The following is a 24,392-nucleotide window of genomic DNA, read 5'->3' as shown; positions in this document are numbered from 1 at the left end:
ATGGGTGTTGCGCGCCTGGCGTGGTGAGCCTTGTAGAGAAAGGGAAATCCTTTAAAGAGAGTCTTTTTCTCTATGGATTTCCCGTCTGTTTTTGAAACTCAGGAGCAGCAACATTGTCGTGGTGTCACTTTTTCAATATTATATACAAGCTATAGTTGCTGCTTATTTATCTTATGCAACTAACAACCACTGACAAAGCCAATAGTCCTGACACGTAGGTATGATGTGACTTGTATCATATATCTGGACGCAATGACAGAAACAGCAAAATACAAGTCGGGCAGCACACTATGCTAAACACAGATTTTTAGATTACGTGTTTTTAAGCCACGCCCTTAATTACATTGACCACGCCCCTTTGGGAGACCCCTTAGTTTTTTCCTCCCACTTAAAGCCCTGGGTGACAGGGCAGTAATGTCGGCTGCTTGCTCTGAGGGGGTTGCTGAAGACAAAAACTAAGAATACCATTTATGACCATCATTTTAGATAGTCACGCGAAACCTGCTTGTAATTCTGTTTCTAGATAGTACCTAGACAGGTTTCTCTGGATGTCACATTGCGTTACATTGAAAAAGAGAAAGGACTAGACTGTAAACACAATCGTTTGTATATAAACAACAGCCCTCTGGGTGCAAAGTGTCTTTTAGTTTCGCATGAAGAGGTAAACAGAGTACTATAGAACACTTTAATTTTGATGTCCACGGGCTTACAACCAAAACACATTTTAAACAGGTAAGGTAGCTGTACTTATATTTTTAACAAACGGAGTTTGAAATAGTAGATCTGTTAAAAAATACTTTGAGTAGATTAAAAAATGTTTGTAAAATGATAGCAACTTATGTTTATTTACTACTGAAAGTGAAAAATACGGCGCATTTTGAAACGTCGTAAGGCAGTGAAATGCCTGTTTCTAGTCCAAGATGGCTGCGATACTTAACATAGGCTCGAATGGAGCTGTCATTACAGCGGTTGCTAGCTGTCAAGACTCAAGGACGAGCACGTTCACTTTTACCCGTTCGAACCCCAACAGCAGCACTGTTGCTAAACGCAGACTTCCCTCAGGTGGAGATCTAATGGCTCTGCTTAGGAACACCGGCTCCCTCTTCTCAGCAGTAACTAAGTCAGTCTGTGCTCCTTGGAGTGCTAAGGGCAGGCTGTTCATAGGACTCAGAAACATAGGCGGGGTGTCCATTCAGGTAAGAAAAGCACCGCCCTGTTCTGAAAATAACGTAGATGCCAACTAGCGCCTATGTATTGAGGAGGCGTTTAGACAGCGCCTGTGTTTTAGCTAGTAACCATGTCAGCTGGATTTTGTAGTTTCGCCTTTCCCACTTTAAGAACGGGGGTACAGTTCCCAGCGTGTTTACTGATATTGACTGTAGAGCAGACAGGGCTGTCTGAAAGTCACCCTCAGGACCTTAGCTGTTCGACAGCCATGATCGATGCTCCTTCAGCTGGCTGACGTGCCGGCATCCTTGGGGATGCCAGAATTATATATAAAGTCAGGGGCGGCTGGTGGAATTTGAAACTGGTGCGGCGTATGCAGAATGAATCAACACATCGGCAATAAGGGGGATTCGAGGGGGGTTCTTTGGTTTCTCTCTGAGATGTAGTTTTATCCAGATAAATGGCACAGCAACTGACATATGCCTAAAGCCTGTCAGTATGATTGGCTTTGTCACTGGGTGTTAGCTGTTTAAGATAAATGAGTAACAACAATGATTTCTTATAAACAATTAACATTGAAAATGTTGAAATTCTGAAGCATTGAGGCCTGTGGAAGGAGTTTTGGCCTTCAATTATGTGTGCTTTATGTTAGATATATATCCTCTTTTTCTCTGCAAATCTTGTCCATCTGCTCATCTTCAACAACCCTCTCTTTCCTCTTCAGCATGTTATGTTATGTTATGTTATGTTCCGTTCCTCTTTTCACTCTTCCCCCGAATGCCTTTCCTCACATCTGTCACTTCACCCCCCCCAACATGCACTGCACTCCCTTAAATATAAGAAATTTAATTTCTCTTACTTTTGCCTTCACACACATTTCCAATGAATTTCAGTTGCAAATGGAATACACAAATATTGTCCTGTGTGCTCTGCAGTCAGAGAGGCCAACCCACTGACAGGCACTTTGTTTGGCTTTAGCCTTAGCGTCTGCGTGCTCAGTCAAACACCCTCATAAACACCTGGCATGGCTCAAGCCTCAAAGTATGCACAGAAAAAAATACAGATAAACAACAACTTTATAAAATAGCTCACTCGTGGGAATGCACGATCAAGTAAACATGTAAAATAAAAGATTGTACTTATGGAGCGCTGTAAATATCAGGAGTTCATGCTGGTATTACTCGATTGACCTACTATATTTACAATTTCTGGATGAAAGGCTGAGGCCGACATGCAGGCATTAGAATCAATGCATTGATTGTAGATTTGTACAACAGGTGCATTAACCAACTTGTATGCATTACTGGCTTTTTTTTGCTCTATTTTCCGTCGCTAAATGTGTTCTCGGGACCAAGACTGTCGTGAGAATAGAATTTGCCATAAAAATAAAAAATGCTCAAAAACAGAGAACAAGAGTCACTCGCATTCGCTCCCTTTGCATTGTTTTGGTGCTCCTGCTATACAATTTTTTTTTTTTTATCCAAAGCAATCCTCTATTACAACACATGGCATAATTTTGCTCAAAAGCAGAACACAAACAACGTCAGCGTAAATGTCTGACAGGCTGCCTATGATGTCCACGTGTGAAGTAAGGCCGGAAACTGGGTCAGCAATGGAGGAATATGCGATCTGCAAATCACCACACTGCTCAGTGGAAACCAACGGTTATGGGAAAATATCATGTACTCGAACATTTACGAATCTCAGCGATGCCAACGATAACTAGTACTCGGTTCACACGCTAATGCGCATGGGCACATTGTGGTGAGATTTCAAGCGCGCTCATGCAGGAATGGTATTCAGCTCCCTCTGACAGCATGACAGCGTGCAGATATCCCGATCTCATAAAACTAAAGAAAGACTGTAAGCCTTTGGCACATGACGTGAAGCAAAAACCAAAGGAAATGATGGACGGAGTGTTGAACATTGCAAGCACTCACCCCCAGTCAACTGATCTGGGTTTAATCCATCACCATTCTTTAGCCCACTCTGCCACCCCAGTTCAGACATTGCCATATGCAAATCAGTCTGACCCTGTGCCTCATGGGAACAGTCCAGCCCGAACTGCCAAGCCATGTCTTCCCTGGACCGGGAACAAGCTTCCTAGGACCGGTTTCTGGCATTTCAGCCGTCTTCAGCCAGGCTTGCTTGAATCCAGTGGCAAAGTGAGCAAGGGACTCACGTCTGAGCATACCCTGCCAACTTATGGCGAACAAAGCAAAAACCAAAGGAAATGATGGACGGAGTGTTGAACATTGCAAGCACTCACCCCCAGTCAACTGATCTGGGTTTAATCCATCACCATTCTTTAGCCCACTCTGCCACCCCAGTTCAGACATTGCCATATGCAAATCAGTCTGACCCTGTGCCTCATGGGAACAGTCCAGCCCGAACTGCCAAGCCATGTCTTCCCTGGACCGGGAACAAGCTTCCTAGGACCGGTTTCTGGCATTTCAGCCGTCTTCAGCCAGGCTTGCTTGAATCCAGTGGCAAAGTGAGCAAGGGACTCACGTCTGAGCATACCCTGCCAACTTATGGCGAACAAAGCAAAAACCAAAGGAAATGATGGACGGAGTGTTGAACATTGCAAGCACTCACCCCCAGTCAACTGATCTGGGTTTAATCCATCACCATTCTTTAGCCCACTCTGCCACCCCAGTTCAGACATTGCCATATGCAAATCAGTCTGACCCTGTGCCTCATGGGAACAGTCCAGCCCGAACTGCCAAGACATGACGTGAAGCACATTATGCGGCCCTTTTGCACCCCAAACCTTTCATTAATTGTCGTAAACATGTGCTTTTAACAATTTCATATAAATATTAAAAAATATAATGCCTTTAAATGGCTTCAATTATCACCCTTTAGTCACAACCCAAAACAACCCTAGCAATATCCACCCCCTCCTTTGAAAAGTACAAATCGTCGCATACACTGATGATACTTTAGACTTTTAAGAAAAATATATTGAAAATGCAGCTTTTTTGAATACGTGGCATTGCCAAATACATTATTTAAATAGCAAACATAAAAATACGTTCCTGCACTGGATGCCGAAAAGCTGTGTCCTGAAATTTACAGTTTTCCTCAATGGGGGGCTGCGTGAACAGTGGCCTCTGACTGCATGAAGGCGGCCTTTTTTAATTAAATTGTTTTATTTTTTGGACGGTGTGGAAAACGATCAGAGTACATATAAAAAGAAAAAATAAATGTATTACTTCATGTCCTACGTGCCCCTGGTTTTTACCAGCTCTTTGTGGCAGCCATTCCTTCTAACATTTTTTAAGATGTAAACACTGTTCATTATAAAGAAATGGACTGTGAAAACTGTAGTGCAACGCTTTACACAATGTCCGCTATCACTGCTCCAATTGTCTGATAATGGGAAGCTCTCCCTTCTTTCGCACAATTACTGTTTTGCAGCCAGTCGCGGCTCGCAATTATCAGGGGGGGGGGGGTTGGGTGTGTAATGTAAAATAAAAAACTTGACTTACCTGATCCTCATCCCAGTCCCGCGCGCGCTGCCTCTGCGTCCAGTTCCTGGGCCGGTTCGGGAAGGTCCGTCCGCAGCAGGAACAACTTCAGACTGCGCGGCCGGTGTCTGCAGCATCTGGATTGGCTGAGACTCTCAGCCAATCCAGACGCTGCTGCATTAGCAGCGCCACTGGATTCATTAGCTAGGGCACAGATACGGCCCGCCAACTAGGAGACCGGTCCCCCCTCCCTCGCTCTCCTACTGAAGCTATACTAGTAGCTGACATTGCGCATGTTCGTGCTGGTAATAAAAATGATCAGCCCAAACCCGAGCATGCGCACTACGCACCGCTATTAGTGACAGTCTGACTGTCACTCAAAACTTGTTGAGTGCTGCCGCAGCCCCGCCCCCACCCCCTTCAGCGGCCGATTGCCGCGCATGTTTAGTTGCGTCTGCCGTCTTTTTTCAGCGGCAGCAGCGTGAGAGTGGTGCTTGCACGAATTAGGGTGATGTGGCTAGTGAGGCAACACCCCAGCGCCCCAATGGACGCACCGCCACTGTATAAAGCTGTATGCTGGAGAATGGAAGACTGAAAGATTGTGTGACCAAAATACATGTGAACATTCTCAAACATATAAAAGCAGCTAATTCTCTTCACATGTTGAAGGGTGTAGTGTCTTCCCCAGCCCAAGAGCATGCAGATGAATTATGCCACACGGGAGCTGCAGCCAAGCATTACTTTGTTCTTCAGCACACACTCACACTCTGCGCATTACATCATATTTCTCATTAACCACACCGTAACACCTCCCTGCATTTTACATATTTCCCCTTCAGAGTCCACCCAGAACTACGAGGGACCTAGTGCGCATAACATCTGGCACTTGAGCCAGACCTGCTGGCAGGGTTCAGCTCGTGTGGTTTCAGGACTTGACAAGTGTTGTGCTAGGTGTTTAAAATGTGATGTGTCCTGAGTGATGGAATGTCCAAGACCCTGTGCTGTTACCATATATGCCTTGTATGCCATGACCTGTAAAAGATCAGTGGCAAAAAGTGTGTCTGTTTTCTGTCTTTGTCTCTGTTTAACCAGTACCCTGTCTCCTGGGCATGGCAATGCTGATCTACATATGTTTTTTTTTTCCTTTTCCGAATCGCATCAGTGTCTTGAACCTTGTCAGTACTCTCTGATCGATTGGTCGCTAGGCGGCCGTGTGCCCCCCGCAATTATTCATACTTTGCCCCGGGGGTGGCGGTCCCCGGGGCAGTGTGGGGGGGGATTGGGCCCCCCCACACTTTATTTTCAACATGCCCCCGGGATTTGGCCCCCCGGGGGCCAATTAGCATCGAAGCGCAGGAACAATAACTCATTCAACCTCAAATTTACGAATAATATCAGTGAAATAGAGGTACCTTTTATAGATCTATTGGTATTCGTAGCAGAAGACCGAATCTGTACTAAATTATACAGGAAACCCCCTGCAGGGAATACAGTATTGCATTATAAAAGTCAACACCCACGCAGGCTAATTTATAGCATTCCGTATGGGGAGCTGTTGCGGCTAAAAAGAAAGTGTACGCTCCCAGAGGATTACACAATAGCTGCAAGTGAATCACTGAGTAGATTCAGACAGAGAGGGTATCAAAATCATATTCCTCATGATACTGCAATGAAGGTACAGATCACTGACAGACAATCTTTACCTACCTATAGAACAGCCGAACCATCTGTAACAGACAGAGATGTGGAACCCACAAGATTTATCTTGTGATTTTCTGCAGAATCCCACCAAATCAGAGATCTAATTAATAAGAACTGGAAGGTTTTGTTAACGAACAATACAATTGGAAAACTATTGCCTAATAGACCAGATGTGACTTATCGTAAAAGTGCATCATTAAAAGATATATTGGTGCACAGTCACTTTACAGATGCAACACCCACAACACGCACACCTGTAATAGGGTTTTTTACATGTACCACATGTAAAGCTTGTAAGAACAGTTCTAAGGTGAAAGATTATAGTGTGCCTGGAAGAATAGCAAAGCGTCCTATTGAGAAATTTTTGAACTGGAATACCAGTTTTGTGTACCATTCATCCTGCCAAAAAACGGATTTTGGAGCACACACGGGCAATCTCTAACAAGGACAGTGCATATCCAGTCGCCAGACATTTTGCAGAAATCCACATTTCTGGTAGTGGCAAACAACGTTTTTTTCGCCTTGATCAGGTCCCAATAAAGGAAAGGGGGGAGATAGGGTGAAGCTGCTACGGCAATTGGAAGCAAAGTATATTGTTGAGCTCAGGACCCGTAACCCCTGGGGCTAAATAGTGAAGAAGAACTTTGGTCTTTTGTGGGATAAAAAAGGTGGAGGCAATTGCTCATTAAGGGCATGTTAGATGGGGGTCTCTATATGGCACAGGTAGGTACTTGTGACAAATAGGGACCCTTGCCTCTAGTCAGGGTAAGGGGGTACACTCCTAAAATAACCCCTGCTCACCCCCTTGGTAGCTTGGCACGAGCAGACAGGCTTATCTCAGAGGCATTGTGTAAAGCATTTGTGAACACATACAGTAATCAAGTGAGAACACTACAGATGGACACCACACAGGTTTTATATCAAAAATAAGTATTCTTTATATAGATTTAACACAAGACCATAAATGACAAAAATCCACAATACCGCTACTTAAAATGGTAGTTTTAGCTTAGTTCTCTTTAGTTCTTAAATGCGACACTTTTAGTTCAATGTACCTTTAGATGCGACACGCAGGGCAGCGAAAGTTTTGCAACGATGGTGATGCGATGACAGTGTGGTACAAAGAAATAAAGACGTGAAGATCTTCCTGATGCGGCACGCTTCTCCGAGGTTGCGAGACGACTAGATGCGTCAGCTGCAGCGGCGACACCCTTGTTCCGTGATGCAACGACAGCGGCCTTGGCAGCGTCACTCCGATGTTGCCAGACGCTTCTGCCCGATGCGACAACTGCAGCGGTGACACCCTTGTTCCATGATGCGACGGCAGCAGCTCTGACGGCGGCATGCTTCTCCGTGGATGCGAGGCGCTTTTCTTGATGCGGTGCAATGCGACAGCTACAGCGGCGACATCCAAGATGCGACGGCAGCGGCTGCAACATGCTTCTTCCTCAATGCGAGACACTTCTCTTGATGCGGTGCAATGCGACAGCACCAGCGGCTGCGACGGCGACGCGCTTCTTCGGTGTTGCGGGACACTTCTTGTGATGTGGTGCAATGCGTCAGCTACAGCGGCGTCACCCTTGTTCCGGGATGCGACGGCAGTGGCTGCGACGGCGACAGGCTTCTTCGTGGATGCGAGGCGCTTTTCTTGATGCGGTGCAATGCGACAGTTACAGCGGCGACATCCAAAATGCGACGTCAGCGGCTGCGACACGCTTCTTCCTCGATGCGAGACACTTCTCTTGATGTGGTGCAATGCGAAAGCTCCAGCGGCTGCGACGGCGACGCGCTTCTTCGGTGTTGCGGGACACTTCTTGTGATGTGGTGCAATGCGTCAGCTACAGCGGCGTCACCCTTGTTCCGGGAGGCGACGGCAGTGGCTGCGACGGCGACACGCTTCTTCTCCGTGAGTCGCGCTTCCAGCTCCTTGCGACACGCAGTCCCTCAGAAGGCCCAAAACAGCAGCAGGCACTTCCAAAAAACTCTGGGGAGCTGGGGGTTGAAGTCTGTTGTCCCTGAGACTTCAGCAGGAGGCAAGCTCTTTTCCAAGCCCTTGGAGATCCTTACACAAGTTGAATGAAAATGCACACAAAGCCCTTTCTCCTTTCTTTGGCAGTCAGGCAACCACTGCAGGCCAATCCCCCAAGCAGCACTTCAGCTTAGGGATAGTCTCTCCTCAGTTTCTTCTGGTTCCACTCCTCAGTAAAGCTAAAGTTCTTGGGTTGGGGTCCCAATATTTATACTAGGTTTTCCTTTGTTCTCTGAAGGCAGAGAGGCCTTTGCCTAGTCCAAACCAGTTCTGGTCAGTCCTGGAGCACTTTGTTTACATGACTCCTTCTTTCCTTTCAGAGTGCAGGGCAGAGACATCAGACGCACCACAGGAGGTGGAGCCAGCATTGTGGAGGGAAGGCACAGCCCTATTCAGGTCCCAGGTGCAACTCCTCCCTCCCATCTAGATGCAGATCTCTCTATTCACCACTGGGCTACCTCGCCCTGTCTCCTGGAATTCCCCAGCCCTGTCACTCAAACTCCAGACAAGGAATACACAGCCTAGCAGAGGCAGGTTTGAAAGGTTAGACAAGAAAATACCTACTTTCTAAAAGTGGTAGTTTCAAACACAGAATGTTAAAACCAACTTCACTAAAAGATGTATTTTATCATTCTGAGTTCAGGCATACTAAATTCGAATTTCAACCATGTTCCCTGAGTCAGTTAGGATTATAAGATGTAATAATCAAACTGGCCATTCTGGCGTATGGAGAACAGGTAACCTTGCAATAGTGAAAAACGAAAATGACTGTAATTTACTATTAGAACATGCCACACACACCAAGGCATGTCCTACCTTATACTTACAATGCACCCTGCCCTTGGGCCTTCAATAGGGGTGTCTGATATGAAGAAAAGGGAAGGTTTAGGGATGGGCAAGTGGGTGCACTTGCCCAGTCAGCATGACAGTACCAGACTGCACGCAGGCTCTGCAATGGCAGACCATAGACACACTTTTACAGGCTGCTTCTGTGGGTGGCACAAACAGTGGTGCAAGCCCACCAGCAGTATTTGGATTACCAACCCTGGGCACTCCTGGTGCACTGTACTAGGGTCTGACAGGGAAACCAAACCAACCAATCATGAAATCACTAATTCAAACATCAGTTTACAATAGGGAGCACTTGCACTGTGGCACTAGACAGCAGTTGCACAGTGCCCAAAGCATCTAACACCAGCAAAAACACATGAGGCAACAGCAAAAATGGAAGGGAGACCCACGCCAAGGTGCCAGGTCTAACGGGGCATGATTCTGCTTTGGAAAAAGTAATGAAAATTGTGACAAACTGTGATGCATTATATAATGAATGATAAAGCTTAGCTAGAACATTGAAAAGGTGTAAGGCCAAAATGAGTGAAAGCTTCCCTTTTTGTAATTGGTGAAGATAGTTTTTTTTTTTACCCTAGATAACAATGGCATAATTTGCATTGACGTTTCTTGCTTTTTTTGGATCAATACTTTTGTCTTTTAACATATATAGATGGGTGGGTTCAGGGTCCGTTTGCCCATTGGAGGGCGCAATTGAAACTAGATGTGGAGAATGATATACTCCACACATAAATAAATGATAGGCTCATTGTGGGCAGGATTATATAATAACACAAAATGTAAAAAACGTAAAAAAACATAACCTTGCTGGCAGGAGTTAATGGGCATAACTTCGATGCCTCGTGAATAGAATTCCATTCATGTAAGACGGTTGAGCCACATTCAAAAGGACCAGTTTGAATAATTGTAATGAATTATTCCTAGAATAATTTACTGTGATTTTTCTATAAATTTTGGAGAAACCACGTCCCATATATACATGATGAATGTTTTGAAATTGTACTGTTTAAAATGGCAAGGACGCGACCATATAAATCCAGTGTAGTGGATTGTATGTCCTTTGTTTGTGTTAATGGTGATTTTTTCGAATGACAAATCAAATGTTTTCTTATTTAAAGGTGAAAAATGTGCATGGTAACTAACACTGACGAAGGCCAGGAGGCCGGAACGCGTGTGTTAGCTCTTGAATTCTTGGAGCAAGCTGGAATAAAAAGATTATTTATGCATTGAGCCCGAGTGTGCAGCCTTTCGTGTCTGGTGACATTGGTGATATATATATATTACCTACTGGCGGTCGCCAGTAGGTAGTTATAGTTAGGACCGTGTTTCCATAGGAAATCCGCAACATTCTATTTTGAATAACTTTGGCGCAGATTGACGAATCCTGGCGAAATTTTCAAAATAGGTGGGGCGCTCCGCTCCTACCCTGAAAGTCTCGGGGGGATTCGTCAAGCGGGGGCTGAGAAAAAGGGGGGTCCCAAAACGTGTTTTCCCCATGCATTTTTCCATAGGACCTTTAGTCCAAGCTACAGCCCGAACGGCTGAACAGAATTACTTGACATTTGGCAGAGAGGTAGTCCTCAGGTCAGGGATGTGCCTTTTGTAGGTCTGGTGTAAATGTGTTCAGTATTTGCTGAGAAAATAGCATTTAAATCAATATATATATCTATAGGCGCGCTCCGAGCGCGTACCGTAAGCTTACCGTACGCGCACGCCGCCGTGCGCGAGCGCGATTCTGATTGGTTGTTAGATCTTAGTAAACATTCGAATCGGTCGAAACCAGGAAGTGTCGGCCGCCATTTTGTCTCTCGCAGTCTGAGGGGGTGAAAAACAAAGGTGGAGAACGTGAAAAGGGGGCAGGGTGGACAGTTCCTGACCCCCTAGCCTTTGTCAGGGGGTCCCAGAAGGACCCCCAAGGGCAAAAATTAATTTTAATTTTTTTTCAAAAAATCGCGGAATGCGCGCAGCGTACGCGCACGGTGTAAACGGAGAAATTCCGCGAGAAAAATTCCGCGAACTTCGCGTAACTATTCCGCGATTACGCGTACCGTACGCGCACAGCAAAACATTTTTTTCAAAAAGGAAAGCTTAAAAGAAAATAAAAAAATTGTGAGGTAAGTTTGGCTCTTAAAAGAGCCGTTGGGTTAATACAGGGATAGAGGAAAGAAAGAATGGGAATATTATGAACGTCTACAAACTTGCTGGTCTATCTTATTGTTAATAAGGGAAACACTGGTCTCCCCAAAAACAATAAGACCACAACACGTTGTACACCTCATTGAAACCCTCCGAAATCGAGGGTTAATGTCCAGAGGAGCTGAAGAAGGTGATGCTCCCACCTCAGAGGAAGGGCTCAGCTGAGCTGCCGATGATGTACTCGGCTGAGCTTCTGAGGTTGGGCTCCGGTGACTTACTGAAGAGTTTTCTTCAGTATGTCGAGCAAAGGTCCTGGGATGTTTATCCCTAAGGTGTCTCATCATAGAGTGATTTCCAAAGGAATACTTCTTCGTTGGATCTCCTCTAGATAAAACACGCTCACAAAGTCTGCAAGTGACCAATGGAGCATTGACCTTTTTCTGCCCCTCTGGAAAAGTAAAATACCCCCACACAAAAGAATCCTTTTGTTTCCTCCTTCTCTGTCTGATGATGGTGCTGCTAGGCTCACTCTCAGAAGAGGACTGCTGTTCTGCCATTGTATCTCAATGTCAATTCAGCTCCTTCTCCTAGGGGATCTCAAGCAGTAATGAGGGGAATGGGTGTGGTGTGGGAAGTTTCTGGAACTGAAAGTAGTTTCAACCAATGAAAAGTGTTCTTTGTGGCTCACATGACCTACCGTGCGCGCTCCGTAAGCTTACGGTACGCGCTCGTAAACAAGTACGCATGCGCAAACGTGACGTAAATATGCGCTTACGGAGCGCTTACGGAGCGCGTACGTAGGATGCACTCGCGCATGCGCATTACACGCACCCGCGTAACCGCGACGTTGGTTCCGCGCAACGCGCATGCGTGTACGCGTACGTCACGTACGTATTACGTAAGCGCACCGTACTTATGACGTACGGAGTGCGTAGCGTCAGCTTACCGTACGTGCATCGTATCACGCAAGCGCACCTCACTTATGACGTACGGAGCGCGTAGCGTCAGCTTACCGTACGCGCACGGCAAAAAATGCATAAAAAAAAAAATACAAGTTTCAAGAGTTGTAGAAGATAACAACTGTATGTAAACATTAATTTAAAAAAAAATTAACCATTCCATAATGCAGGATATAGTACATATATTATTTTATACATAGGTTGGATATTATTTTTTACCAGAAATCTCAAAAAAAAAATTGCATTTAAAAAACCGTACAAATTCACTGAAAAAACCATAGGTTTCACACACGTTATAGTTAGGAATTAGCATTTAAAAAACCTTGCAAATTCACTGAAAAAACCATAGGTTTCACACATGTTATAGTTAGCAGGACATTTCACTCGTGAAAAACCAATGAAATTCCCCCGTTATAGTTAGTGCAGGCAACTATAACTCATGCGACCGCAATCCTCTGCTGATGATGTCAGATATTACATCACTGATGACATATGTGTCTTTATGAAAAATAAATATTTGTAATATATGTATAGCTAAAGATTAATGGAAGAAGACATGGGTAAATAGGTGTCTAAATACAGTGATGTAATATCTGACGTCATCAGCAGAGGATTGCGGTCGCGTGAGTTATAGTTGCCTGCACTAACTATAACGGGGGAATTTCATTGGTTTTTCACGAGTGAAATGTCCTGCTAACTATAACATGTGTGAAACCTATGGTTTTTTCAGTGAATTTGCAAGGTTTTTTAAATGCTAATTCCTAACTATAACGTGTGTGGAACCTATGGTTTTTTCAGTGAATATATATATATATATATATATCGCGCTCAGAATTTCGTCTTGCTTTTCTCTTACACTCACGACTGGGTGCTTTGTAGCGCGGTGACGGACTCGGCGCAGATTCAAAATCCAAGGCTCACGGTAAAGAAAATACCAGCACTCACAGGAACATAGTTTCCCAGATTTTATTGGGATCTCTAACACGACCAGACGCGTTTCGTCTGTCGCCTTTTTCAATAGTGGCCTGCGCCGACATAAAGCAGACTTAAATATTCACAACTGCTAAACAAAAACAAAGGACACCAGACTTGCTTCAGTCGCAGGTGTTGGCCATTTGTAAATATGCATTTTGGTTAGTAAATAACATAAGAACATTTCAATATCATCGGTTCATGCAACAAAAATCACGCCCTGGATGGGCCTTTCTGTTATGTTACATTTCACCCGCATTAATTATTTAAATCACAAAAATATCTTGCCCTGGATGGGCTTTGGTTCTCATCATTGTCAATCCGTCCTATATGGAAATTGCACCCCAAACCAAAATTAATAAACAAAACAGTATTATCAAAATCAATTTGTCAGTAGCAGTCAAAATCGGATTCATACGCAACAAACAAGTATACATTTATGACATTAAAGATGTTATAAATGGACAACCATCTCTTCACCGCTGTTTAACCCTCCTGGTATTTTAGTTTGGTTGTCGATAATATGTTTCGACTCCAATCTACGTAATTGCAGTTGTCTATCACCACCTCTCACATTGGTGGGAACCTAATCAATACAGAAAAAACTTAACAAGTCTCTATTACTCTGGTGTAATATCTCAAAGTGCCTAGCCACAGGGTAGGTAACATCCTTGTTTTGAATGGCTCTGCGATGTTCCAGAATTCGTATTTTGGTTGGATGGATTGTGCTTCCGAGGTAACGCAAGCCACACGGACACACTAAACAGTATACCGTGTGGCTTGTGACACAGTTCATGAGCCTCTTGATTTTCTTGGGATCCGTCATCCCGGGCACTGTGTACTTCAAAACCTTTTTGCTGTTTTTACATGCCCTGCATTTAAGACATGGATAGAACCCTGCTAACCTTCCAAAGGGTGGTGATTTATTCTCGTTAGCGCAGTGGCTTTGGACTAGACTGCTGCGTAGTGATCTAGCTCTCCTAAATGTCATGAGAGGTACTTTAGGCAATTCTTTCCCTATTATTGGGTCAGATTTTAGAATAAGCCAGTTCTTAGCAAAAATTCTTCTGATATCCGAAGCATTACTAAAATACTCCGTTATCATCCTCAAACTGTTTGATTTCTCTTCTTTCTCTTTGCTTGTATTAGGCTCACTACTGATTATCAAGTCTAGTCTGGGCTTTCTGTTTACCTTGGACCTGGCTTCCTCTAGGGTCTCCTTTCGATAACCTCTGACCTCAAACCTCCTTATGCTTTCTTTCGCTACTGCTTCATAATCACAGGTGCGTGAGGAGTTTCTTTTTATTCTCAATAATTCGCCATATGGGATACTTGTTATTGTTTTCCCACGATGGCAGCTGCTTGCGTGTAGCACGGAATTCCCTGCGGTGGGTTTTCTGTGCAAAGAAGTGCACAGTCTGCCCTCCGCAGGGAAAACCTTAAGGTCCAAAAAATTGACAGATACCTTGCTTACTTCTCCTGTGAATGTTAGATTGAGGTCATTCATGTTGAGCACATGCTCTGTGCCTCTGTAGATGATAAACAAATCATCTATGTATCTGTTCCAGCTAAGTACCCTGTGGGTCCAATTTCCATTGTTTTCTGCCCAAGCCACCTGCTTCTCCCACCAGCCCACGAAAAGATTTGCGTAGCTGGGGGCGAAGCAGGTGCCCATCGCAGTACCGCGTATTTGTTTGAACAGTTGTTCCTGGAATAGAAAGATGTTATTACAAAGACAGAAATTCAAGAATTCAACCAGCATTTTATTGTGCTCAGCCAAGTTAATCGGTCTTGTCCCTAGAAAGAATCTGACAGCTTCGATTCCCTGCAAGTGATCAATACTTGTGTAAAGACTTAAGATGTCTAATGTTATCATTACCAGTTCCTCATCCCAAACCAAGTTCTCCACTCGTGTAAAAAAATCCTTAGTGTCTCTGATATACGAGACCAGTTTGGTCACAAATTCAAACAGAAAATATTCCACAAACCTGGACATATGTCCTGTCAGGCTTCCCAGGGATGAAACAATAGGACGGCCAGGAGGACAAGTCGCATTTTTGTGCAGTTTGGGAAGGTGATAAAACGTGGGTAGATGAGGATGTTTACAATCCAAAAACTTAACATGCCTTTGTGGTACCATTTATTGAGGAGAGCTTGGTATGCATTGGTACTGTCAACAAATACCTTCTTTGTCACTCTCTTATCGCTCAACTCATTGTTGAGCTGTGCCAGGGCTTCTTTCTTGTAATAATCACTCATCATTAACACTACATTTCCGCCTTTGTCAGACGGCTTGCAGACAATAACCTACCTCTGCATCTCCGTGGTATTGCCACCACCTTTTCTTCTGTTGTTGACACTGCGAAGTTTTAACAATTCCTTTGTTACTACTTCAGTGAAGACGTCAATGGAGTCAGATGGCATAAGGGGAATGAACTTTGATGTGGGTTTGAAAGGGCTACCAGGATTAACTTGTACAATCCCTGTTCGATCTTTCTTTAACACAGATGATGGAATTAATGATATCGGGTCCCCTTCGTTTGCCAGATCCTCCAATACTGCCAGAGGTTCCAAGTCTTCAGCTGTGAGGTTATCCGTGTCACTGACATCAGTTATTGTTCATCCTTGATTCTGATGCTTCTTGCCTTTTAAAATGCTTGAACAACGTAACTTTTCTGGAAAACTTAACCCCTTCGATGCGTATGACGGAACCGCTCCGTCATGGCCCCGCCCGCGCAATAGAACCTTCAGCACAGCGCGGTAATCCGCGCCGCGCTGAAGGGGTTAAAAAGATCGATCTTTGTTTGCGTGTATTCAGACACTTTTGAAGGGCAGAAGCTTAATCCAAGTTGTAACACTTCCTCCTCTGCCTTATTCAGTTTTCTAGAAGTTAGGTTCACAATCGTGAGCGTCTCAGTCTCTTGCTTGCTTGCTTCCCCGTTTGCCCTGGGTTACTCTTGGTGAGGCACTGCTGCCGCCTATGCCAGCCGCCTCTCCTCGTCCGGCGTTTGTTTTTTTCTTTTGTTGCTCTGGTGGTTTCCCTCTCCCCCCTTTGCCCCATGTTTCCCTGATGACCTGAAACTCCTCGAAAAAAGGGATCGATGTGGGGGCTGCAGTTCTCGCAGTTACCGATGTGACGGGTTCTCTTTCGTCCTCACTTTGTTCTATAGCAGTAACTTCCGATTCAGACGTATTTTTATGCTCCGCTGAGACTTTATTTTTACCGCTCAGTACTTGTTTCCTGGGTTGATCGTATCTTTTGGCAAAGGTCAAAATACGGCCTTGCTGATAGTCCCTTTCGTCCCGTTCAAACTTGTCTTGTTTTCTTTGTTTTATTTTCTGCTCATATGATAAGAGACGTTTTTTCATGGTCTCTCTTAGTTCTCCCTGTTTATTCTTGTCGCTGTCCTTGGAAATTTCCTTCTCCAATTCACTAATATCATGTAGTGCTTTTTCCCTATCGCTCCAGGCAAATTTTATGAGAATCACTAGCATTCCTTTCGACGACGCTGCAGTATGCTCCGCCCATTCTTCGAGGAGCAAAGGATTAGGGTTCTCATAAGCAGGGACCGTGTAGATACGTAATCCTCGCGGCACCCTTTGTACTTCTATATAATTCTGGAGTGAGGTGGCCTCCCACCATTTGCGGGTTTGTCTTTCATAGAGTTTTTCCAGTTTAGCAAACTGCTCCTTCAACAGATTTGTGCCGCTGGCTGTCACGTGGCTACTACCACTGTTTTCGCCACTTCTGCGTGAATCCTTTTTTAGGTCTCGCATGACCCAGCGCTTGCGCTGGTCTGGCGAGACTTTAAGTAAGGGCTTCAAAAAATGCTACCACCGCCTACAGCTTGCAGTGCATGTGCGCGGGCGCGCGCTTGAGCAGAGGTGCCATATGGCACGGCCGCGCGGCCAATGCACCACTCGCACTCAACAGTCCCCCTGGGGCACAAGCAGGCATCCACTTCGGCCTGCGTCTCGAATGCACGCGCACCACTCGTTTCTTTTGGCCAATGCTTGTTTACCATCCTGTGTGACTCCGTTCGTCCTTTCCTCTGCGCTGGATGCTTGTGAGTGAAGCTTTCTTCCCCAGCAGGCTGCAGAGGGTTTGGTGTTTTGGGTGCGCCCAGATGCAACATGGCTTTTGGTCTGTGTAATCTACCTCTGCGCAAAGCTGCCGTGCTGTACCACAACATATGTCTGCGCCTCCTTCTCGTTTGAGTATAAACTCGCACGCTTGTTCAGTTTGCATGCGCCAATGTTTGTTGAGAGCTGACGAGGGAGCGTGTGGATGGGGCCCAGCGGAGCACACTTCCTGCGCAGGCAGCAGTGGCTGTATCAGTGCGCTCCATGGCTCTCTGTGCCGTAGTACTGTGCTGAGGGCCTGTTACCAGTGCCCACCGGGGAGGACTGCTCCGTGAGACTCCGATGGCTGACAACACCGGTGCACACATGTGTGGTCTACCAGCGAGTACTGTGATGTGCACTTACATGATTCCGACAGGAGAACACCCACAGGGGAGAGCTGCCGAGCAGCTGGCTCGTGCCCGTCCTGCAGCGCGTGCACCAGTGTCGGATCAGCCACGAGGCATGGGTGCTAGACAGGCACTGTTTGGGAACGGGCTCTTGTGTGCCCGCTTCGGGTTACACCATTGTGCAGCTCGGATTTAGTATTGTGACACGTGTTACTCTGTCAGCTAGACCTTGCTCGAGATATCCCTCTCTATACGGTGTACCTATACGGGCGCTGAATTCATCTGCAGCACTCAGTGATCGTTCACTCAGAAACTTCTCGCACTTCCATATGGGTAGGGTGACCAGATTCCCAAAAGAAACAAGCATTGGCATAGCCAATAGGTCTCGCATTTGGGACCAGTGCGTGAATCCCCCCTCTCCCACTCCCTCCTCGTCAGCTTCAGCGCGCGCTTGTTCTCCTTTGATCCCTATCTTTCCCTTTCTCAATCTCACCCTCTCCCTGCCTTTTACAACTGCGGCCGCACCACTGTGCCCGCCCCCACTGCCCCCTCCCACCCCCTCCTCGTCAGCTTCAGCGCTCGCTTGTTCCAATATGCCACGGGAATCAAAGTGAAAGCAATATCTCCGTTGGACGCAGACTCTTACACTGAAAAAGTACATCAGAGAGTTTGTATGACTAGCCCTTTTCACTCTACGCTGTGCCTTTCTTTTAGCATTGTACAGGGAACAGCTGGTAGTCCACTGCAGATAGTATGACGTGCAGTAATAAATGATGGACTTCCCAGCTGTCATTTTATGGATAGCATCTAGATAATGCCTACCGGGCAAAGCAAAAAACGGCTCTGAAAATCTTAGCATTACAGCCGTTTTCTTGTTGAATCGCTTGCAAAAATTGTCACTTAAAGCGTCACGCGGGAGGCAGGTCAATGTCACCCAACAGCACACTGTAAACCTAGAAATATCACACATATGCACCCTGAAAACGTGTCAGTTATGACCTCATACACTCTCCCGGGCGATGCGGCTAGCCGCCATGTGATGACAAGGCGGTCAGCCAGCCATACATAAACAAGCCCTCCTATTCACGGCAGATTGTTGTGGAGAAAGAATATTGGGCAGCACGTCTTTACAATGTTACGGAAGTCGGCCGAACTGCATACGTTTTATCCCAGCCATCTGGACAAGGGACACTCACTGCATTTATGAAAGTTGTAAACTACCACAGGAGCGAATGCAAATAACGACCCAAGAGAACACGGCTAGTGCGCAGGTAACTCATTCTATTTTTTTGTGTGTGCAGATTTATATAGTGTGAACTCGACCCGAAGGTATTGGAGCGCTTTACACGAGCCCCAGTTACGTTACACAAGGACACATTCATTATTTGGTAGACGCAGGGAGATTAAGTGATTTGCCCAGAATCACAGGATGTTGAACAGAACGCACAGATCACGGCCCTCGCACCGTAGGGACTCGCTGTGTGCACTCACAGATGCACACAGCTTGCACGCGTAACTTTCAACAACAATGCAAACATTTGCTCAAAATGAAACTATGAACGGTACTGCTGGCTAACAAGTGAGGCTTGGCTGAAAATATATCCCACGACACACGCACCGCCACTCAGCAGCTATGCAAAACATGTACTGCACTGCCCCTCCCAACCTGAAACTAAAGAACCCTTGTATTGCAAGCATATTTGGGTCACAGCGAGGGGAATCCCAGTGAAGTATTGCAGCTGGTTCACTTTACTTTTATTATCAAGGACACACAAGCGACGTCGCACACACAAGCAAACCACACACACAGATACATCTGGTATGAAGTCTGAACGTGAGGAACTGCACTAATTAGAAGTGGAGGTGAAACAACAAATACCAGCATTTGAGCCAGAAACACGGGAGAGGCGGGTTGGTAGGGATTCCGCACCACTCTGCATGGGTAACTGCTCATTACATCACTCCCGGCTGCAGCCCCCACGCTCAGCCTCTGTATTCTGCACTGTAGGCTGGGCATAACACTCGCCATATCTTCATCCGAGCAGACCATCTTTACTCTGCTGTACACTGGGCAATCACCTACCATTGTTACTCATCATAGTAGCACCACTACCAGCGGCCGGTATGGGAGTAGGGCAGTGACCGCTGTTGTAAAGTGGATATGGTGCTACTATGTGCTAGTCCGCATAACCCCTCAACCCCCTAATTATTCTATTGGTGATTTACCATCTACGATGGGAGCGATGACCTGTGTGGTGGCTTCACCAGACGGACACCAGCAGCATCGGATTCAGGACAAACTCAGGGCCAATTGTTTTTTTTTTGTTGTTTTATTTTTATATAGCACGAACTTGAGTGAAAGGTGTGTATTTATGTTGCATTGAGTAGAGTACATAACTACACTCACCATAATACCACTCAGTACCACATAATTACACATCACATAATTACACTGTATTCAGTACAACATAAATACACTCTACATACCACTCAGTACTACATAATTGCACGCCACGTAATTACTCTCTACTTAATGCAACATAAATACACTCCACACAATTGCAACCATGCCACATAATTACATTGTACTCAATGCAACATAAATACACACCTTTCACTCAAGTTCGTGTTATATAAAAAAAACAATTAAAAAAAAAAACAATTGCAATGCAATAGGTCTCACATTACTGAATCTTGGAGCTTCTAGTGTTGCATTATTATTAGCAATGCCAGCAGCTCAAACTTTTATAATGCAAGACCTATTGCACTGCAAATGCTTGTCTTAAAAATCTCAGTCGCTGCTTCACGTTGTGCCTCTTCATCAAACATGTTACTTAGAGCATGTCGCTCAGTACAAGTGTGTTATACGTTCCTTCGATCTGCCGAGATTGATTATTTCCTCGTGCGCACCACCGAGCGCTGGCTTTCTTCAATGACCCCAGTTTTCAAACGCGTTTCCTTTGATTGTCAAACACCGAGCTTCCGCGTTCCTGCTGAAGCCGTACTTGATCACCGGTGATACAATGTTGCAATTTTCTGCTCCTCTCAGCGGTGAAGGGAAATGGACATCGTGCTCAGAATTCCGTTTTACTTTTCCCTTACACTCACGACCGGGTGCTTTGTAGCGCGGTGACGGACACCGCGCGGATTCAAAATCCAAGGCTCACGGTAAAGAAAATACCAGCACTCACAGGAACGTAGTTTCCCAGATTTTATTGGGATCTCTAACACGACCAGACGCGTTTCGGCTGCCGCCTTTTTTCATAGTGGCCGGCGCCGACATAAAGCAGACTTAAATATTCACAACTGCTAAACAAAAACAAAGGACACCAGACTTGCTTCAGTCGAAGGTGTCGGCCATTTGTAAATATGCATTTTGGTTCGTAAATAACATAAGAACATTTCAATATCATCGGTTCATGCAACAAAAATCACGCCCTGGATGGGCCTTTCTGTTATGTTACATTTCACCCGCATTAATTATTTAAATCACAAAAATATCTTGCCCTGGATGGGCTTTGGTTCTCATCATTGTCAATCCGCTATATATATATATATATATATATATATATATATATATATATATATATATATATTCTGCAACCGTAATGCTCTTCTATAAGATTTGTGGCCAGGTGGTGTATCTTTCTTTATTAGAGTCAGGGGTGGGACTCCAGGCAAGCAACATTGAAGTGCGCATTTCGAATTGTCATGTGTCTTAGTTAGGCCCATGCAGAAACGTTGCCATCTTTCACTATGTACATGTTTCCTAAATTGCCTTCCCTTTAACACAATGACTTTTAACACACATTTGCGTGTGTGACAATGCTGGATTAGTTGCTCTGAAACTGCTTCGCTTGCAGTTTCCACTAAGCGAGAACATTGTCACAACTCCTTGAACTCCATGTACAAGGCCTCAACAGACATTGTGCAAATAAACTACTTTTTCATCCACGAGGCAAAATAGCTATCTATAGACCATAACAATGCCGGCTTGCCTGACGACTCACAAGGATGCTTTTCATTATAAATAAAGAAGCATCTCCGAGTTTAGGTAGAGGAGCACTTTACAGATTGTGATGTCACTGCAGGCTGAATCCTCAGCCCAGCTGTCCACTGATCCCTCGGTGAGGGATGTCCAGCTTGTGACCAGACAGGAACTTACATTCTTTCCCTTCAGGTAATGGATTTGGACCAACCATATTGGGGGTTCTTGGCAGAACAGACATATGCCTACACCTTAGGTCTCTAGGTTAGGGAACGTATAGTAGAAGTACCATATATCTATATTTGAATATATCTCTATTGTTTTATATGCCTGCATATATACAGTGTATTAGCAAGATGGTGGTGCTTTTCACTTTGTTCACTGTCTCTGACTGATGTCCTTCCTTGTCCATCCCAACATGCGCACCTGAGGCCTTTCATACCAGCGCACCGTTAGTGAGACGGGGGATCACAACCACAGCCCCCCTGTCATCTAAGGACCCCTGGTTTTGAATGCCCCTGCCAATCTGTGCACTGCTCTCATGCTGTTTACTAGCATAAACAGAAAGGGAGCAGCGTCTTTGATTGGTGCAGGCCATACACACAAAACAGTGCAGGGGTGGGAGGCCCACTGCACATGGCCAATCACTGCATGGCTTTATTTTGAAACATGCAGTGATTGGCCGTTTTCTGTTTCTTGATCTCTCTCTTACTTCTGTGTCCAGCGCCAGTGACGGCATTGCGCACAAGGGAGCAGAAGAGAGAAATAGTTTCCTGAACTGCTGCTTCTCAGGCCACAAATGCACAGTTCTTCTTTTTAACCCCCCTACCTGGTACCTTGAACATTTCTGGCTGCGGATAGGGCGCCTTGCCTGATAGGCAATCTAGGCGCCCCATCCGTAGCCAGAAATGTTCAAGGTACCAGGTAAGGGGGTTATAAAAAGGAACTCCGAAAGAATAAAACCGGCCTGCTCAGCACTCACTTAGCTTAACTAAATATGTGACCAGTAGTGTATATGAGGTCTGAGGCATAATCACTGGACAAAAGAAGATTCGTATATTAAGACGCTTCAGACTATGGCTATTATTGTAAAGTACTTAAGTCAAATTAGGCAAAGCATTAATGGCATTTCCGTAGTAGTAGTGACGTGCAGCAGATGCATTGTATCTTTTTAACTCTAACAGAGTCTTGGTTTAATTTAAATGAATACATGCTTCGCTGGTGTGCGGTATTTAATTCACGATGGGACAGTGTAGGGTTCACAGTTCTGCAATTCTCGTCTTAAACTAAGTAGTCTATTGTTGAACTTTCAAAACAACTGAATGTTTCAAATTACTGTATTCATTTGATGTTCCAAACCTTAACGTAAAGCACTTTCCTGTTCAGTGATACTAAATGTTGTTAATAAACTCTTCAACTCGTAAGTGGAGAGACTGTATTGTCACAGTAAAAAGCAGGCGAATGTAAAAACGGCTCAGTTCATTAATTGGGATGAAAGATGGTTATGCTCTAAATGGAGCGAAGCACTGTGGATTAAATATTACTGAAGTCTTTGTTCGGGGTAGTGGTCTTCAGAGTGCCTCAGTCAACCTCATCCTCCTTTTCACACCACTTTCTTCTGCAGTCTCTTTCTGTTGAGAACGTGGGCTCATTGTTTTCCCCACATCTTATGGAAAACTGCATTTAAATATCTCTCGTATACTATTTTTTCTCTTCAACAAAGTTTTCACTTAATCACTTTTGCACATAATGTAATCTTTTTCATACTTTCATCTGCTCAACTTCTCTGCCTCCCCTGTGCACACAACACACGTTCTCTTCCTTGGCAGCTGTATATATTTTGACAACTGTGTGACCTTCTTTATGTAATTTCCCACAATTGGCACATTTTACCTGGTAAAGGTACTCTGCAAAGAGGCCAAGGATTAAATGTGCCTGTAGCGGGAACAGCTTTATGGCCCACTGATAGGTACTCAGTTTCAGAGATCTTAATACTGCCCTGTCATAAACACTCCCAACAACGTAAATTCACCCCGGCAGACATGTTTTGAGATAGGATATTTCTACTGCGTGTTAACTCCTTTTAGACAAAAATTGCTCTTGGGCATAGCAACTACTAGTACAACAGGCTCAGTGGTTCTACGGCCCAGCAAATTTAGGGGGCCCATGCACATCAAATAAAACTCCCCAAACGTTTATGCCTCACCATCTTGAAGTGTCACCAGCCGTCACTGCCATGAATCGTTCAACTACACCATTGGTTCGGGGCCAGAGGGGTGTACTCTTTTGGTGTTTTACGTTGAGTTGGACAAGAAATTCTTTGAACTCTGAGCTGTTAAGGGCAGACCATTGTCTGATTTGAGGATTTTAGGGATACCCCACTTTTCAAAGATGTCATTAAGCCGTTCTATGAATTTGCATGAGTTGTCGAAGATGGGTATTCCACCAAAGGAAAACATGATATTCCTCTATGACTACCATGAGATGGTGTCCATTTCATAAAAGCCCAAAAAAGTCAACTGTAGCCCTCTCCCACACATGGGCAGGAAGGTCAGACATTCACTGGGTGCTGTGCAATCTTGGGGGACAAACAATTGCAAATGTGGCACGCCTTCAGCTCTTTCTCAACTCCCTCATCTAGCCGAG

General features: G+C 45.0%; 1 protein-coding gene across 5 annotated transcripts in view; it reads left to right on the top strand.

The window, feature by feature from the left end:
• The first annotated feature begins 627 nt into the window (after positions 1-627).
• Positions 628-24,392, top strand: part of HDHD5 (haloacid dehalogenase like hydrolase domain containing 5) — a 179,336-nt gene continuing 155,571 nt past the window's right edge. For 2 of the 5 annotated variants that reach the window (XR_014981216.1, XR_014981217.1), the window contains exon 1: positions 981-1,196. Coding sequence is in view for 1 of the 5 variants with exons in the window: in XM_085652185.1 (XP_085508311.1) it covers positions 1,074-1,196 (123 nt within the window). In the remaining 4 variants the exon portion in view is untranslated. Of the gene's footprint in view, positions 733-968; positions 1,197-24,392 lie in introns of those variants that run through there. The other 3 variants (XM_085652187.1, XM_085652185.1, XM_085652186.1) reach the window with 3 other exon arrangements.

Source organism: Triturus cristatus, chromosome 4_1, assembly GCF_964204655.1.
Source record: "Triturus cristatus chromosome 4_1, aTriCri1.1, whole genome shotgun sequence".
Lineage (NCBI taxonomy): Eukaryota > Metazoa > Chordata > Amphibia > Caudata > Salamandridae > Triturus > Triturus cristatus.
This window is presented reverse-complemented; position numbering and strand designations above follow the sequence as displayed.